General features: G+C 46.2%; 1 protein-coding gene across 3 annotated transcripts in view; it reads left to right on the top strand.

The window, feature by feature from the left end:
* Nucleotides 1–17,717, top strand: part of rarga (retinoic acid receptor gamma a) — a 42,571-nt gene extending 24,854 nt beyond the window's left edge. For all 3 annotated transcript variants that reach the window (XM_041945138.1, XM_041945139.1, XM_041945140.1), the window contains 7 exons: nt 11,598–11,746; nt 12,105–12,246; nt 13,376–13,539; nt 13,888–14,064; nt 14,378–14,582; nt 14,771–14,929; nt 15,073–17,717. In XM_041945138.1, the coding sequence (XP_041801072.1) occupies nt 11,598–11,746; nt 12,105–12,246; nt 13,376–13,539; nt 13,888–14,064; nt 14,378–14,582; nt 14,771–14,929; nt 15,073–15,440 (1,364 nt within the window). In that variant the 3' untranslated portion in view covers nt 15,441–17,717. The remainder of the gene's footprint in view (nt 1–11,597; nt 11,747–12,104; nt 12,247–13,375; nt 13,540–13,887; nt 14,065–14,377; nt 14,583–14,770; nt 14,930–15,072) is intronic.
* Nucleotides 17,718–18,251: the final 534 nt, after the last annotated feature.

Here is an 18,251-nt window from a genome sequence, read left to right on the forward strand (position 1 = left end):
ACAGATGCCCTGTCAGTGGAGGCCGAGGCCAGGGGGAACTCCAGCCAGCCCAGCCTGCTCTGCTTAGCTAGGGGAGCCCTGATGATAACAAGATGAGATTTGTTTATTTAATCAATCAGGCCTCTAAGGCCTCTCCTTTTAACCCATTCACACACATGCACACATTTAAAAATTAGGCCTCCAGATTCCAGAGGAACATTTTTCTTTTCGGTCTTTGTTCCAGAAAATCAAAGAGATAAAAAGTCCAGAGAAGCTGCCCCGAGGGTAAGGGAGCTGAGCCCAGCAGAGCAGAGCAAAGTGGAGGCTGGTGTGGTGTACTGTTTCAAGCCCTCTGTGCCCAATAACCTTTGTAAACAAGGCTGCCCTATCCCCACATGAGGAGCCATAATGCCTCTCTTTACTGAAGCAGTTGCCCCTCATTGTCCTCATCAATGAGGCTGATGAATTGATGTTTGAGTCTGATATCTCATTAAGCCGGCCCAGCTGCACAACAGAGGGACCTGTCTGGCTCCTAATGTCAGCCTCACACAAGCACACACTCAACACACCAAAATAACCACCAGGTTTGTAAAGAGAGTCACCTGGCCCCTGCAAGACACACAACAATGAATTACAGTGGTCAAATTGTGTCTTTGTCTGTGTGTAAAAACAGCAGTGTGGAAATCTGGGAAAGTGCACCAAGAGGGGATTTTCTTAAAACATGGATGTTGTTAGAAATCTTAAAATTGTCAGGATTTGTTTGAGAACCTGTGGAAAATGCAATAAAAGACGCTTGTCCCCCTAAATCTTACCCAAAATGAGTATATCCTATTGTCCTGGCAGTAAATCTCCTGCGGTGATAAGTGTCACTGTTGTTGGCCATTAGCCCGGCACAGTCGGAGGACTTTAAAGTGTGTGGTCAGTTTTCCTGTTTTTTGTTCACCAGTGGGAGACCTCAATGTCAGAGGTTAGTCAGAGGCTACGGCCTGGCCAATGTCAGATCTACACCATGTGTGGCGGCCTTGTCAACTTGCTGAAAAGGAGACCCTTTCAACCAGCTTGGCTTGTGTAATGCTCTTAAGTGCCTTCTAGCACGGAGTTGGTACTACATCTGAGCTGCCCTGCGCGTAAGGATAATGGACACTGATTTAGTCATACGTCAATGAGAACCGAATTAGTCAACTGCCGGGGAAGCCATTTGAGAGAGCCTATGCAGACCAATCCCCACTCTGTCAATGTTAATTTGCGCAGAAGAATGAGGCAATTACGCTTAGCAGTTCTCCAGGGTCAGAAGAAGGGGAAGTGTGTTTTTCTCACCAAAACACACTCATAGCTCGATCTTTTTGAACGCTGTTTGGATATTAACTGCGATGCTTGCAAGCGATACATACAAGAGAGTGGCATGGCAGTAACAGCTCGCTGGAGTAATCCATCACCGTGTGTGCGATCACACACGCACATGCACACACACACACACACATGCACAGGCACACACGCTTCTTTGTTTTTCCTTAATGTGCTGTTCAAATGTGAATTGAGGAGCTAATTGAAATGGGGGTATATCTCGGCAGCAGTGGCAGAGAAATAAGAGCTTCCTGTGACCGCTGGCACATTCTGGCCCCGATCATTTTCTCCCTGATGGAAGTCCGCAGTTATTTCATTATAATTACAAAAGATTCAATTAAAAGATTAGAATGCCTGAGGGGGCAGGACTGGGAATAGATAGTGGTATCTTGGTTAGGGGGGGTTGGTGTGTGTGTGTGTGTGCGTGTGTGTGTGTGTGTGTGTGTGTGTGTGTGTGTGTGTGTGAAGAGAATGAAGGAGACTTATAATACCATGGTTGCAGTTCTAATGAGGACTTGTCAGTGCTGTTATATATACATATACCTTGTTGATCCTTTCAAGATAATGTCAAATGAAGGTGCTGAAGTTGAAAGGGCTTAAGTAGTCAGCTGGTGCAAGGTCACTGAGTCGTAATTGATATGCCCGATGGAAAAACCTTCACTTGTCTCTGAAAACAGTTATGTCAATGCAACTAAATAAGCTGTTTGAAGTACAAAGTGGAAAACACAAAACACTGATGCACGAGAGTAACCTTTTTTGTTCTGTAATTCCAAACTGTGATCGAAAAGCACCTGATTTTAGAGTGCAGTTAGTAGATGGAGAGACTCTATTTCACATGCTGTTCTCTAGCCAAAGATGCATTAATGTGTATGCATATGTGTAGGTATTTACATGCATGTATATATATCTGTGTCTGTGTGTACAAGCACAGGCTTAAATGTAGTTATGTATGTGTATGTATTATTTAGACTAATAATACTATATAAATTGAAATTAATTGTACATGTAATAGTTATTTCATATTTACTGCATTAAATTACATTACAACATGGAAAACATTTTAATAGCACGAAGCCATTTTCAGTGTAAGGACTACTTGTGTTGCAGTATCACACCACCTTGCTAACAGATCTGTCTCAGCCCTGCAGTAGGCCTAATAGCCAAGCCCATTAATAGGCAGTGCCGCCTATAAATAAACAGATTCAATCCCTGCACTCGCTCAAAGTTTTTTTTCCACAAGCCCCCTTTCATGAGTGGTTTTGCTAATGCATAAATATGAGAGTGTCAAGCTGTGCTTGCGTGTGTGGAGTCTGTATGTGAACTCCTATATGTCAACGTATGTAGTGTTTACGTGCCTGTTTGGCTGGCGTTGGGTACCCAGACTGCTGTGTCAAATCCAGAGACAGACAATGTGCCAGACTGGATTCCACAGGCCTGTGTTGGAATCCAGATCTGCTCTAATAGCAGTTTATAGCCCCTCAGCAGCGTCAGTCACACCACTGTAAATAAAACTCATCAACCCTCATGTGGAGCCCGAATCCGTCACCTTGGACGTTCTGTTTTTCTTTTCCTGTCCGTCTTAGTCAAATTCTTTAGTAGTATTTCACAAGAGCGCTTTCGCTGACACATTACGAGGAAATTTTGTGGAGCACAACACGATAGAAACAGTCTGTTATGAGGCAATTGGGCCAACAGTTTGCCCCTTTGTATCAGCAGAGTATAAAATGTGGACTTTTGTAAGTTCTTTCACAATAGTTTGCTGGTCACGGAGGTATTGTGGCTGCCCACCCTAACACCCATGTCTGGCTGCTGCTATTGTAGCAGTTTACTGAGAACAGCTCTTTGCCTGCCAGGCACATTTTCCCTTGTACAAAGGCGTGGGCACTTGGCAGCCAGTGTGTGTATGTGTGTGCACCTTGGTGTTTGTGTGTGCGTGTTGTACTCGTGCATGCACCTGTGAGAGTTTACTTCACTGGTCAGCACGCAATGTACTGTTTCGCATGCGTGTTTGTGTATAGTGTATATAGGAGTATGTGTATGTCAGCTCGGAGCCATGTGTGAGCTGAGTGTGAAGAGAGCAGTTTGCTACCACCGTGTTGTTGACTGACGGCTTGGCTCGAGCGTTGCTAGGGGCTCACTGTTATGAGAAGCGGAGGGCTCGGACAGCCAAGCCGGGACTAGAGACCCAGACGAGCCCGACTGTCCTCCCTCTGTGTATGTGTGAACGGGTTGTGTTTACGCAGCCGACAGTGTTTGGCAGGGAGTGGTGGGCGGCTGGTGTAGTACAGCTATTATCTGGGCTTACGGGTGGAGAGTGATGGAAGAGGACTTGGCCAAGGGAGGGAGGGGGATGGAAGCCCATTGGCGTTGTTTTCACTTGGACATTAGTCAAATTCTGCCAATGTGTGTATGTGCAACTGCCATGACCACTTTTCTGGAAATGGCGCAGGAGCTCATTTGTATACAATATGCTTGCATTTGTTTGCGTGTATATTTTGCCTGTGTGATCACTGAGGGGGATAACAGGTGTGTGTGAGACGACATGTCTGTAATTGCGTGCTTAGCTGACAGTCTGGGACTTTTACAGCGAGAACATAAATGTTAATGGAGAACTTCACAGATGCCTCTTTGAGCATGTGTGTGTCTCTTTGTGTGTGTTTTTATTCAGTATGTTGCATACACAAATGAAACCAGATTATTGGGAGAAATACTGAATATATTACATATTATTATATTACATTTATTCAGTATTTACACAAAGCTGGCCAGTAATCAGGTTTCTTTCCAACCTACTGTCATGTTTTTGAGGCTCTCAGACCACACAGTTCTTCCTGTTACGGTGCAGAATGTTACAAATAGTCTATGGTATAGCCATGAAAACTGATCTATTTATTTTTGTTTCTGTTTCTGTTTTAATCAGAGTTTGGATTTATTTATTTTGGACACAGGGATGCACAGTTACAGCAATGATCTTTCCTTTCATCCCACTGCATTGCGATGCATTCCCTGTGCTGGCTCTTTGTCATATAAATGTAAGTCCCTGTTTTAAACATGGCTAAGAAATCAGGTTTCTTCTGTAGAAAAGCCTTAAAAAGAAATCAGGTTACTGCAGAAAACCAACCAAACGTCTAGGTGACTGAAGTGCATGTAAACACACCCACTGTTCCAGGGAGCCCCTGCAGGAGATGTCTTGCTCTGAATCTGACACAAGAAGTGCATTCTCACTTGCGCACATGACACACACTCACGAGCAGGCATGCATGCATGGACACACAGAAAAAAAAGCACATGCTCTTCAGCAGCTACAAACTAGCAGGGAGTACAGTATGTGCAGGCCTTCACTGTAGCGTGACCTGTGATTGTATGAGAACCGGCTGTAGTGATCCTGTCAGTAGGCCCGGATTTATCAGCTCCTGCTCCACTGTTTTGAGCACCTCACATTGCCAGAAAACACTGAGAGAAAACCAGACAGACAGCCAGTTAGACAGGAAGCGATCCAGCAAAGGAGTTAGGGGCTGCTGGGGATGATTTATGCCGTGGTCAGGAATGCTGAATGAGTTCAGGGTACACTGCTGTTATGGGAACTGACTGAATGGACATTGCTTTGCTTTCTCAGTGACGTATTCGTATTCTCTGAACGGTAATAGTCAAAATGTCAAAATGGGACGTTATTGCCCCAGATTAATTTCTCATGGAACTTCCAACACGTCGTGAGGCAGACAGAGAAGGAAATGAATCACTGCGTGGCCCCAATCTGAATTTCTTGTCAGTGCTCTGACAGCCTCCGCCCAGAGACAGAGTTGGGCAACCTGTTGGCGGTTGGTTGCCAAGCAAAAGTGAAAAACTCTGATATGCATCACTGCTCTACTGAACCACTCAAAGCAGAAGTTTCTCAGAGTTACTTCTACATCTGATATGACTTTGAGTGCATGTGCCAGTTTTAGGGGACTTTGTGCCAGTGTTGCAATACCACATATCTACGTATGGACAGCAAATCACTCAGACATCAGGAAGCCACAGTCACTGTCTGTGTGCTGTCTCAATCTTCATCTGTCTGTCTTACTCTCTGTCTCTGTCTTTGCTTTTGTCTCTCAAAGTAAAATCAGAAGAGATCTTAGATAGATGGCTGTGTCTTTCCATGTTTCTGTAAAACAGTCACTGAGCTGCAGCACATGTAAGGTCAAGGAAAAAAGCAAGAGGAAACACTTAGTGTAGTGTCTGCAAACTCTAGCGCACGGGCATTTACATGTTGAGTGGGTATGAACTGCGTCCTACTGCTTGTGGGTGTGCTTGTTCCTTCCAATAAAAGGTTTGCGTTTGCACGCTTTGGTCTGCGGTGCTTCCCCAATGAGTTGGAGTGAATACTACTGTTGTTGTTTACGTTATCCTCCTTTCCCCTCACTTCCTCTGACAGAGCCAGGCTGCAGCTACAGCTGGGCTACTTCTACTTTTGTAAGTTTCTATTGTTGTGGGGAGGAAGCAATAGCAATTGAACGAGCGCGAGCGGCCTTGCCAGAGACAGACAGGTGAGAGCCAGGGCTACAGATGGTGAGAGGAAGTCTGGGAGGACGAGAAACAACCTGAGGATCAAAGACTCAGGCTTTGCCTCGATGACTCTCTTCTTTCCTCACCTCGCCTGTCTGCCTGCCTGCCTCCGCTCTCTGTCTGCTTCCTCGCCTGCCCGTGACTTGTCCTGTCTTCTTGACATGATCAATGGGCCAGGCCTGCGCCGGATTGCCAGGTTTGAGTTCACTCTCCAGTCACTGGAGGAGAGCCGTGCTCCTTTCTGTCTTCTGGTGGGCAGATGAAGAGTCAGCTGGAGCTCACCACAGGGATGAGGGGGCACATTTTTTCCACAGATCTGCACTTGACTGTCTGCTTTTTCCTGCGCAAGTCATAAAGGGCCACCGACTAAAATCCTTTCATTGAAATTACGTTTCCTTTCATTTTCCCTGTCTTTTTAATACCTCCTTCCTCGGGTTTTGCACAAGGACGTTTGAAGGAAACTTTTTGCGCTGGGTTCACGGGGGACAGGCAGCTTGGTGGGCAAGTTTGTCCGTTTGAAGCCAACTTGTGTGTTTCTTGACAGGGTTGTGTGGTGCAGGAAAAGGGGGGTGCTTGCTGCCAAATGTTGGCTTGGCCGACTCCATCAAGAAAATATCAAAAGGCCCTTTATGAGGTGCTGTAAAGAAGAAAGGGAGTTTTGAGAGCACCACCAGACTGCAAGGGTAATTCCACTTTTTAAAATGTGCCCTGAGGATACAGGCTTATCCCACCTGCTGCCTTTCCTGCTCTGCTCTGCTTGTGAGCTTTCTTTGGTGAAGCTGTAGATAAAGAAGTGTAAAGTGTGTGTGTGTTGGCAGGAGTTTTGTGCACCACTCATGTTGTGTCACTCTCAAAAGTCCAGAGTGTTGTCATTATCACTTATGGCAGCTATGAACACAGATCAAAAGTACTCTACATTTATGTCTGGTCTCAGATTATATATGTGCGCTCACACGTGTGTCCATCTCTGTCTGTGTTTCATGACTTTCTGCTGCTTCTGAAAGAAGGGTGTAAATTCCTGGAGGGGTGCGTGCGTGCGTGCATGCGTGCGTGTGTGTGTGTGTGTGTGTGTGTGTGTGTGTGTTAATGTCTGGTTTCTCACTACTCCTCACCAGCTTGGTGTATTTTCACTGCTCAAGCCTGAGCCATCTCCTGGTCGACAGCCCAGCTTTATCATAGACATGTGTTTTAAAAGACAGCTTAGCAGGGCCTCTTTACAACTGTGTGTGTGTGAGTGTGTGTGTTGGAGCCCAGGTAATGAGCTTTCTGACAGCTGTTGAAAGGTGTTGCTACTGCTCAGCACCTTTAATGAAAGCATCCCCCCTCCTTGTCAACACACACACATTCCTCCCTCCCTCCCTTCCTCCCAGCTTTTGACTTCTCCACCGTATAAACAATTTCTGTCTCAGTTTCAGGCAGGTTGCATAGTGAGGGATTGTGTAACTCAGACAATAGAGACTTGATAGACCTCCCACAGGTGACTCAACCGTGTGCAACAGAGCTTGAACAGAGCGGCAGTATTACTCGACCTGTGGGAAATGAGAGTACATGTAAGGTGGTGGAGCAGCGAGGGACGCAGAGAAGTGGCTGCAAAAGCAGTGACGGAGATCCTCCGGAAAGACTGGTACTGACAAGAGGAAGGAAACGAGTCTGCTGTGTGGGACCTTGTAGCAGAAGCCTCAGAGGGATGGCAGGAAGACGTGGGCAGAGAAACAGAGAAGGAGAGTGAAACATGCTGGCAACACTGACAAGGGTGTGGTACTTTCTTTTCCTCTTTCACGAAGCCCAGTTCTTCATGGAAACCTTTTGGTCTGCTGATGGTCACTCAGTGAGCACGCTGTGGTGCTGTAGCCTCTGCCATGGGTTAGAGGGCCAAGGGCACCCTCAAAGGCCCCACCTAGTGTGCCAGCAAGTCTTCCAGCCCACTGTTCACCATCCTCTCTCAATCTGCTCCCCTTCTGCCACTGCTCTCTGCCCAGTACCCACCCCTCTTTTCACAGTGAGTCCTACTGTGTGCCCCTCTCTCACACGCACACTGCCTCCAAGTCTCAAACACTTCTTTACTGCTCAGTGCATTCGGCAAGAACATGCAAGCTTTGCAGGCTGTTTAATGGAGGTAGAGATGAGACAAAGGCCCCACATGCCCGTGCTTGCAGTTTAACACGAACAGAAAAAAAAAGAACACAATGAGCCACACACACACACACACACACACACACATATGCAGGAGGATATTTTAATGAGGAACAGTGGAGCCCACTGGTGCACTGTTAGATACAGTCCTGCATTTGCAAATCAAATAGAGGCCGCAGAGAGTGAGCAGCGCCCGTGGTTGCAGTGGCACACACGCAAATGACAAAAATGCACAAGTGAACACCTACAAACATGCCTGTGCCAGTCACTCATGCGTTGCCCTGTTTGCACACCGTCCTTACACAGAAACAGCCTGTCCATACGCTCTCACATGCCAAGACTAGACTTCTGGAATAGCGTCCTGCTGAAGATTCAATCGCACCAACGAGTCACGTAGACAAAATCTGCAGGCCTATTGTGAAAGAAAACTTGTTACCCTGCCAGACTGTCATATGCTGCTCTGGTAAAAGGAGTGTGTTGCAACATAAAACACGAGCTGCATAGTCATGCCTTTGCTCACATACATTAGAAACACTCCCCTTTCCAGTCCAGTGAACAACAGGCAGCTTCAGTGTTGCCAGTGTTCCCATGTTTTTCTATAGCATTGCTTCCTATTCCCTCTATCTCTCCTGTCGTATCTGTTGAACCTAAAGGGACGTTGAGTGGCCCAGCTGCCTTGACCTAGAATTTAATGTAATTGACCTAGTTGAAGTCACCTTCAGCTAAACAGCTATTTCTGTCGTGTGCGGTTACATTTCATAACTAATGAGGTTGTGGAGAACGATGTACTGCACATCCCACTCCGACTGAAGCACTTCAGTGTAATCTAGGAGGGTGCGGGTTGTTGTGCGCTGTGTGCTAGCTTGTAGCTAGTGAATCTCATCCTCTTGTATGCATGTGTGTGTATTTTGTAGCCATTGAATAGTATCTCTGTGTGTATATGACCAGGGGATTAGGCCTGGTCAGTGCAGCTGGACCACTTGTGCGCAAAGAGCATTGAGAGAAGGGATTAGGGAGTAAACTGATACTTTGCAGGAAACAAACAGTGGCTACCGGTAACTCAACTATCCCTCCTTGCCCTCTCTTATCCTCTTCTCCTCCCCCAACAACAGCAGCCACCCACCTATCCCACTCCTCTCATCTCATCCGTCCGTCATCAGCTCACAGGCCCCGGCCGGCGGATTGTCATGCAAATGGTGCCCCAGGCCTCAGAGCGCTGATAAGGAGGGCCTCTCATTTCACAGGGCTTTGTTTTCTAAACAGTGATGAGCTGAGTTGAGGAGACTGGGTAAAGGGGCTCAGGGCGGCTGCCTGAATGGGCCCTCTCACTGTGGCGCCCTGGGGTAAGTGGTGCAGGGGATTTGGATGGAGCGGGCTGAATGAGGCAAAGGGAGGCGGGTACAGGAGTCATGTTCTCTGGCAGGAACCAGGTTCAACGTGTTGACGGAACTTGATGTATTTTCTCTCTCACCGCTGTCCGAGTTTTCTCCAGGAAGGCCTTTCTCTTTTTTGCTTTGGCTTTCTTTCTCCATTTAGACGTTGTCAGTCACTGTTCGTTAGCTGACGCCACATATGGTTTGTCCTTTTCTATGGGGTTGTCAGCGCTCGGTCTGGAGCCTCATTTGCTTCTGTTATTATTGCATAAACACAGAGGTTCATGGCACGTTCAGAGGGTTTCTGCTCTCTCACTGACCCTGCTGCTTTGTTACATTCTGGCCAGGAAGATATGAGAACTGCTGTAGAAACATTCAGCGGGCGTAAACTTCAGGTTTTAGATTGATTTGCACATTTGGCTTCGGGATCGCTCTTAAAACTAATGGAAAACATCTTTGCCTCCAGCAAAGTAAGGCTTTCAAAGAAGGAATTTGAATGTGGATTCTGAATTGTCAAATATAAAAACACATATGAAAAACAGATGTTTGAGCAGCAGTCAACAAACGAAAATGTCTGACATATTTCTGTTACTATCATTAATGAAGTAGTAGCTGGCCAGTCACAGCAGCTGTAGCAGAAGTGGTCGTAATGGTCTGCTTGGTCTTGAACAAGACTTGCCCTCAGGAGAAACTGTGTCCTCCCCTTCCCCCCTCTGCCCCTTTCTCTGTTTTTTATCAAATTCCTCTTTTTATGCCCCCCGTTTTTTTCTTCTTTTTGAAGTCTCTCCTCTCTTGTAAAAAGCCAAGCTGGTGGTTTTTTGCTTCAGCCTTGGGTGTGAGGGGGGTGGTGTTGGGGGGTTGTAGGTTAAGTTTAGGCTAGCCCTCTGTGCTTTCCATTGAAGGTGCTGGGGGGAGGTGGTGGCAGTAAAAGTTAGAATTTTAGAGCCTCCCTGTTTTTTATTTTATGATTGGCTTTTTTTACGGGCTGGGAGCTACAGCTGGTGGTGTGAATAGCTGCCCAAGGTGACCGAGTCCCAATAAAGTTTAGGCCAGCCGAGCTGGGGCCTCCAGTCCAGCCATGGGACCGCCTTTACAGGCCGCCTTACGAGCCTAGGCCTCTATTAAAACCTGGCAGGGCTGCACTGAGGAATTTAGGGCCAGGAAACAAGAGAAAAATAGGGTTTGTGTGTCAGGGGGTGGTGGGATTCTGAGTTGGGGGGTTGAAGTTTGAGGGTAACCAAGGGTGAAAGTTGAAAGAGGTGGTGTTGGGTAAGTACATGTTCAAGTGTGCAGCGTATGGATTCCATACTTCCCCCGAACAACATGTGTGTCTGTGAGTTTGTGCAGGCTAACATGTGTGATGAGGGTCTGGTTCTGTGTGTGTGCAGCAGCTTATGTTTCTCAGGGGAAGCCTGGAATCCATACGCTGCACACTTGAACGTCCAAAAGAGCTTATATGTGTTCCACTTTGGAATATAGTGAAGTTTAATGCGGCATAGCAAGTACATGACTCGAGGCAGCGCTGACGTCACAGTTGTGTTCCAGTTTGAAAGGTAGAGGGGGAGCTTTACACCAGTTTTGCACGCATGTGTGTTTGACATGTGTCTACACTGTGCACACAGGATGTCATCATGTGCTGTTGTCAGTCTGTGGAATGAGGAAGAGCCAGCTTTGACTCTTGGCTGCAACAGCTCACTATGTTACCTGGCCTTATCAGAGAAGCTGTCAATCAAGAGCGCTCTTGCTTACTATGTTAGAAAACAGTTTTGTCTCGGCTGTCATCTATCCTTTGTTTCTTTGTGTTCGCACAACACAATAATCGCCCCAAATATGCACCTAAGTGCTGCCCCTTAGGGTGGCAATTGGTATCTGTCTGGAAATAGAGGCTGTTACCTGAAGCTCATACTCTGTTTGTCTTTCTCTCCTGTCTTATCAATTTTGTCCCACAGCGAGACAAACTAAAAAAGAATAATGTGATAAAGTATCTCAGTCCACCTCCAGGCGAAATGCTCACCAACTCAACATAAACGTTACTCAGCATCGCAGCTCAAATGGAAAAAGAAATGCTATCAGTTGTCATATTGTGTTTGAATGCAGTTAAACACACTTTGCTATCTACAATCTGCTACATGTATACATGTAGCTGCGGCTGTCGGATAACGATTTACAACAAATTGCCTGCTCGTGTGCTCACTCTGTTCTCTTTTTCTTTCTTGTCCATAGCGGTGGAGACCCAAAGCACCAGCTCAGAGGAGATGGTACCCAGTTCTCCGTCTCCACCTCCCCCACCTCGTATCTACAAGCCATGCTTTGTGTGCCAGGACAAGTCCTCAGGGTACCACTACGGTGTCAGCTCCTGTGAGGGCTGCAAGGTGAGAAGAACCTGCCAGATCCTCATGACGTCTGCTCTGTGTGGATTTATTGCATACGGTTAGAAAAATGCTGGGTTGCAAGAATTATTAGTTACCTGCCTTTTCATCAAGATAAGAAAGAGCCTTGTAGGCAGTCTGAAGCTGTAGAAAGAAAGTAAAAAGGCCCAGTCATAATAATGCGAAGAGGTAAAATGCTCTTCTGGATTCAACTTTGGGAAAGAGAATAAAAAAGAGCCAGTATGAAAGAGAAACAGTTAAATGTCACATCCTTGATTTGATGACTTGACTATAAAACACAATCTCTCTCTCTCCCTCTCTCGCCCTCTCCCCTTTTGTCTCTTGCTTCCTGATGCTTCAGGGTTTCTTCCGCCGCAGTATCCAGAAGAACATGGTGTACACCTGCCACAGAGACAAGAACTGTCAGATTAACAAGGTCACACGCAACCGTTGCCAGTACTGCAGGCTGCAGAAGTGCTTTGAGGTCGGCATGTCCAAAGAAGGTGAGCCCTCCAGGACCGGAGTCCCAGGAGATAAAGAGGCCCACTTCCAAAACATAGATATTCACTCTCTGGCACTCACAAAAACGTGTACACGCCGACACACAAGGCTGCAGATTCTGCCTTCAGATATTTCAGACATACATCAAGACACAGTATGATATAGTACCTTGGAGTTGTTGGCAAGCAGTTGATATTGAAATTCCACTTGGCTTACATCAGATTTCTTGTTTTTTTTAATTTTTTACCACCAATCTAAACATCTGACCTGATTCACAGAGTGTGAATGTATTGATTTATTAATGCTCAGTCACAGACTCTGGGAAACTATGCAGCAGAGAGACCGACGATGAGCCTACCAGGGGTGGTGATCGGGGCGAGGCTGGGCACTGTACCAATCACATGACTAATCGCTTCATGAAATCATCCTGACTTCCCGTTCCACCACAAAACCTCGCCCCTCTGGCCTGCACAGACACTGCTTTCATTCATACAGGCCACAGAGCAGAAAACTAATTTTTGAGGTTTGAAAAAGAGAATGGCGGCAGGATTCACACTGTTCGCAGAATCAAAGACACAGTTTTCGTGCCCCCTTTCAGTTTGACTTAGTGTGTTGACGGCTGCATGTAAGTGGCGTTTTTTTGCCCTTCACAGAGCCCGTGGGACATGTATGTGGGTGTAATGTTTGTGTGGGATGTGTGTTAAGACCGGGATCACATTGTGCCTCTGCTATTACTGGATATCCTGAGAGGAAGGAAAGTATGGGAGGAGGAGGGAGAGGAGGCAGAGAGGGAGAGAGTGGACGACTGGCTTATGTGCACCGGTCAAGTGGATAGAGAGATGGACAAGGAAGAGAGCGGGTGATAAGAAAGAGATAGCCAGTGTCCATGTCGTGCTAAAGGAAATATGTTAATACTGTTAAGAGCAACCTCAGTTGAGTTCTGGTTTCCACCAGCAAGCACAATGTCCTTGACAGACAGAGAGCATGAGTGCTGTGGATGTTTTTTTTGTACATGTGACCACGGATAAAGAAGAGGAACATTCTGCAGCTGATCTCTGAAATTGCATGAGTAAAGGATTTTGTACAAAGTATTGGCGAATCTCTCTTCTGACTGCTTTGTTTTCTTTTTAGCTGTGCGTAATGACAGAAACAAGAAGAAGAAGGATGTGAAGGAGGAGGTGGTGCTTCCAGAGAGCTATGAGCTTAGTGGAGAGCTAGAGGAGCTGGTCAATAAAGTCAGCAAAGCTCACCAAGAAACCTTCCCTTCACTTTGCCAGTTGGGCAAATACACCACCGTAAGTCTCACACACACACACACACTCACACACCCAGCAATACTCGTCACTCATCGTGTGTGTGGCAACATTCTCCAGTGTCGTCACAGAGGGCTCTCAAGTTGCATGCAAAGACGTAAATTCACCGTAGCTTTCCCAACATAGCGGTGGTTTAACTAATTCAGTTCCCCATTAAGCCATCTGTGTGGCCTCTGAATGATTGATGCAACATGTAAATGGTTTTTCTCCTTGATTGATGTAAAATGTAAATGCGTTGTGAGGCATGCTCGCTCTTGGTGCAAATAGGGTTGTATGCCGCCTCTGTGACAACACACTGATCTGTGTGTGTGTGTGTGTGTCTGTGTGCAGAACTCCAGCTCAGACCACCGTGTCCAGCTGGATCTGGGTTTGTGGGACAAGTTCAGTGAGCTCTCCACCAAATGCATCATCAAGATTGTGGAATTCGCCAAGCGGCTGCCAGGTTTCACCACCCTCACCATCGCTGACCAGATCACTCTACTGAAGTCAGCCTGCCTGGACATACTGGTGAGGAACCGCTGTGTTTGTTTTTCCCTTTTGTCCTCTTCACTTTCTGTGACAGCGGAGCCCTTTACGTACAAATACATGACTTGACAGATGAGGGAAGACTGGCATCTGGTGGTGAATGGTGGTAGTGCAGGAAGGTTTACCCAGATCATACTGAGCCTACTTTCTGCTCAGTGTGAGAATAGTTCTGCACAGACACTTTGAGACGATATCTATCTGATTGGCTACTGCACATATTGTGGTGCTTGTTATGTCACCTTTCAATCATATTTTGCTCATAGCTTACAAAGTTTCCATCTGCTCTTGCTCACAGATGCTGAGGATCTGCACACGCTACACCCCAGAACAGGACACTATGACCTTTTCAGATGGCCTGACTCTGAACCGGACTCAGATGCACAACGCCGGTTTCGGACCTCTCACGGACCTGGTGTTTGCCTTTGCTGGCCAGCTTCTACCGCTGGAGATGGACGACACAGAAACTGGCCTCCTCAGTGCCATCTGCCTCATCTGTGGAGGTACTGCAGTGTGCACACATAGACTGACAGTACAAGTTATAAAGAAGTGGCTTTGGTGATTGGATTAGTAATGCAAAGTAAAAGATAATAAAACAATAATGAAACTTTCTGCAGTGTAACTTTTTATGACAAGTAATGATTCTGGTAAATGATAGAGAATATTATGTGTTTCCTGCATTCTCCATTAGATCGTATGGATCTAGAGGAACCCCAGAAAGTGGATAAGCTGCAAGAGCCTCTACTCGAGGCTCTGAAGATTTACGCCCGCCGCCGTCGCCCCAACAAACCTCACATGTTCCCGCGCATGCTGATGAAGATCACCGACCTCAGGGGCATCAGCACTAAGGGTTAGTTTGAAGAGAGTAATTCCTGCAACAAATCCTGATTTTGAAAAAAACACGATGTTTGTCAGCAAAAGAATGAACTAAGACACAGGGGTTTTAAAACATGATTGCTAATTATCTACCACCACCGTGGTTTCTGCTTCCAGGTGCGGAGAGAGCCATCACTCTGAAGATGGAGATCCCTGGGCCAATGCCCCCTTTGATCAGGGAGATGCTCGAGAACCCAGAGGCCTTTGAGGACCAAACAGAGTGCAACGATAGCCCGCCGCCTCCGCCGCCGCCGCCGCCACCTCCACCACCAGCCCTGGTCCTGAAGCAGGAGGCTGAGGATGAGGAGGACAGCTGGGCCACAGAGAACGGCAGTGAGCCATCGCCGGAGGAGGAGGATGAAGATGACGACGATGACGTGGGGGACGAAGAGCGAGACAGGGGCTCGGACAGTGATGGGGAGCCCTGGGGGGTTCTGGATGCCGTAGATGGGTCGAGGAAAGGCCTTACTGGGAGGGCGCAGTGAACAAAGCATTTCATACATACACACTCATGCACATACAGGTTCAAACAGACACACACACACACAAACACACTCACACACACACAGACATACAACCCAACCTCACTCACTCTCCCACCTCAAGAAAATGCTGGCCTTCCCTCCCCCATCTCTCTCTCCTTACTGCACATCATTGTGTCCTCCACAGTGGAGCACAGCAGAGCCTTATGTGTACAGACACTTTCTAACTCAGGCCACATGGTCCATGACAAGTGAACTACAGAAACATAGAGGAGAGATGACAGTAAAACCATATGAACTCCTGGCACAGCCAAGAGGGAAGATAACGTGACAAAAAGAACATAACCTCTTTGAGAAAGCTAAATGTCTCATTTTTCCACTTGTTTTGTTTATATCTAAATAGGGGAAGCGGCCGAACCAGACACCAGAACTGAGCAGTTGATTCCGATGGATTACAACAAGCACATTTCTCAAAAAGAAAACAAGAGTACAGGGCAAAACCAAATTGAATATGCTTATCTTTTGTTTTTGTGGTTACTGCTTTTGAATATTGTTTTCCGTTTTACTTTTTTTCAATTTATGAATAAGTCCATACATATCTATATACCATTATATTTTTGTCTTTATTTGTTATTCTGGTTTTATATATGAATCCTGTAGACAAGTTTTTTCTTTGAAGAGCTTTCCTGAGAAGATATTCAGAGGGAAAGAAGGGTAATCAGAACTGGCTGGGTCTTCCGTAGCAGCTACATTTGCTTAGCTGGGGCTTTTTTTGGGCACTTTGGCTCACTGTGGATGTCAATGATAATCAACCCAGAGGACTCTTGTTATGTTGCAGTGAATCAGTTTCTGTTATCAGGGAATTGGCATTATTCTATTTTGCTCTCATTGCAGCCAACTGATGCTGTCAATGTGGAAAGTTCAGTATCTTTGTGCCAAAGTTAAGAGAAGTCATCTTTGGAGCATGAGTTTGACTACTGGCAGGGACTCCAGCCACGATCTAGAGATCCTCACAGCAGAGTGCTCACTCACACATGCACTAACACACCCTCCGTCTCACGCACACACACACAAGCGCAGACACACACTCCTTTCACTCTCCCCTCAGCTGCGGCAGATGTGCTGACCTGGCATCGAGTGCCCGGGCAGAGATTTACACTTTACACCGCAAATGTAGCACTTTTGTGATCCTCTCTTCAAGTGAGGCACATCTCGTCCGCTAAGGGTAGAGTTGCTGTCTGTGAGGTTTTATCGTTAGCATATCCGAAACAACACGGCAGTGTCAACATATAGAATACAATCAACCTTGGAGCACTCAGTCCCCGCTTTCAGCACGGACAAAAACATCCACTCATAGTAGCAACATTATGCATCAACACAACGATCAAAGACATATGCAAGTCAAAAGCAGGAATCCTTATGGAAGACATTTTGGAATCAGACTCAGGGCTTTTCAGTAAGGACCAAACCCTAGCTGCTCTCAGGCACGCTAGAAACAGGCAATATTTATGTGTGTATTCTTGACTCCGTTTTGATCAGCTCAACCCCTCTGCTTGTACATAGAAGGTGGCAAGTCTGAAAAACAGCATGGATGCCAGTCTGACTCTCTCAGAGGGGGACAAATCATCGTCATCCTCTTCGTCGTCACGGCCCCACCTGTGCTCGCGCTGGCATCCATGCAGCAAACTGCCTTCTCATCCCAAAAGCCATTATATCATCTTGTCTTCTTGTGTATATCCTCACCTCTCTTAAAGGAGCGGTGGAAGGTTATGTGTTCTCATGTATCATTTCTTTATTGCCAAAATGTCTCTGTTGGCGATCAGCTGGGGGAGCGCGGCTGATATACAGTACAGAGCTTTTTTTTTCTGCGTCTCTTTGAAGCAATATGAACATTCTCTCTGTAGCGGTGAGAGGTCCCATCTTCTGAATATGGGCAGGTCTCCTCATTTTGAGTTGTGTGCTTGTGTGTGTGTGTGTGTGTGCGTGTGTGAGGGCATGTGTGCGTGAATGCTTCAACATGTTTTCAGTCATTGGATGAATGTCCTCGGCGTGGTGCTGTCATGCAAAAACACTTGTGTGATGACCTCATCGCTCCTCTCTCTGTTGAGCCATCATGATGTTAATGATGGTAATGCGGGCAGAACATTGAGATTATGTTGTTGTATGTTTTTGTTTTTCATCATGGCCAAGGTGTTGTCTACCCTCTGTTTATGTCAACTCTTGTCATACAAAGAAAAGCCATATAAACAGTAAGAGGCACAATAAACTACTTTTGTGAGATTACTGGGCCTTTTTATTTCATTTTTCTTCCAATTGTAAAAATGTCTGACATAATGAGCAACCAACCCAGAGTCCAAAAAAGTTGGGATGCTGTGTAAAACATAAATAAAACAGAATGTGATAATTTGCTCGTCCTTTTTGACATAAACTCACCAAAAACAGTACAATTTATTTAATGTTTGACCTCATCAACTTCATTGATTTTTGTAGATATCCGCTTATTTTGTATTTGATGCAGCAACATGTTTCAAACAAGTTGGGACAGGAGCATCAAAAGACTGGGAAAGTTGTGGAATGCTCCAAAAACACCTGTTTGGATCATTCCACAGGTAAACAGGTTAATAGTTAACAGGTGATAGCATCATGATTGGGTATGAAAGGAGCATCCTGGAAAGGCTCAGTTGTTCACATGCAAGGCTGGAGAGAGGTTCACCATTTTGTGAACACATGATTGTAAAGGATATTACAACATGGACTTGGGAACAAAGACAGACAACATCCCAACTGTTTTATGGGGAGTATGCAGTCTTAACA

The sequence above is a fragment of the Chelmon rostratus genome, chromosome 10, assembly GCF_017976325.1.
Source record: "Chelmon rostratus isolate fCheRos1 chromosome 10, fCheRos1.pri, whole genome shotgun sequence".
In the NCBI taxonomy this organism is placed as follows: domain Eukaryota; kingdom Metazoa; phylum Chordata; class Actinopteri; order Chaetodontiformes; family Chaetodontidae; genus Chelmon; species Chelmon rostratus.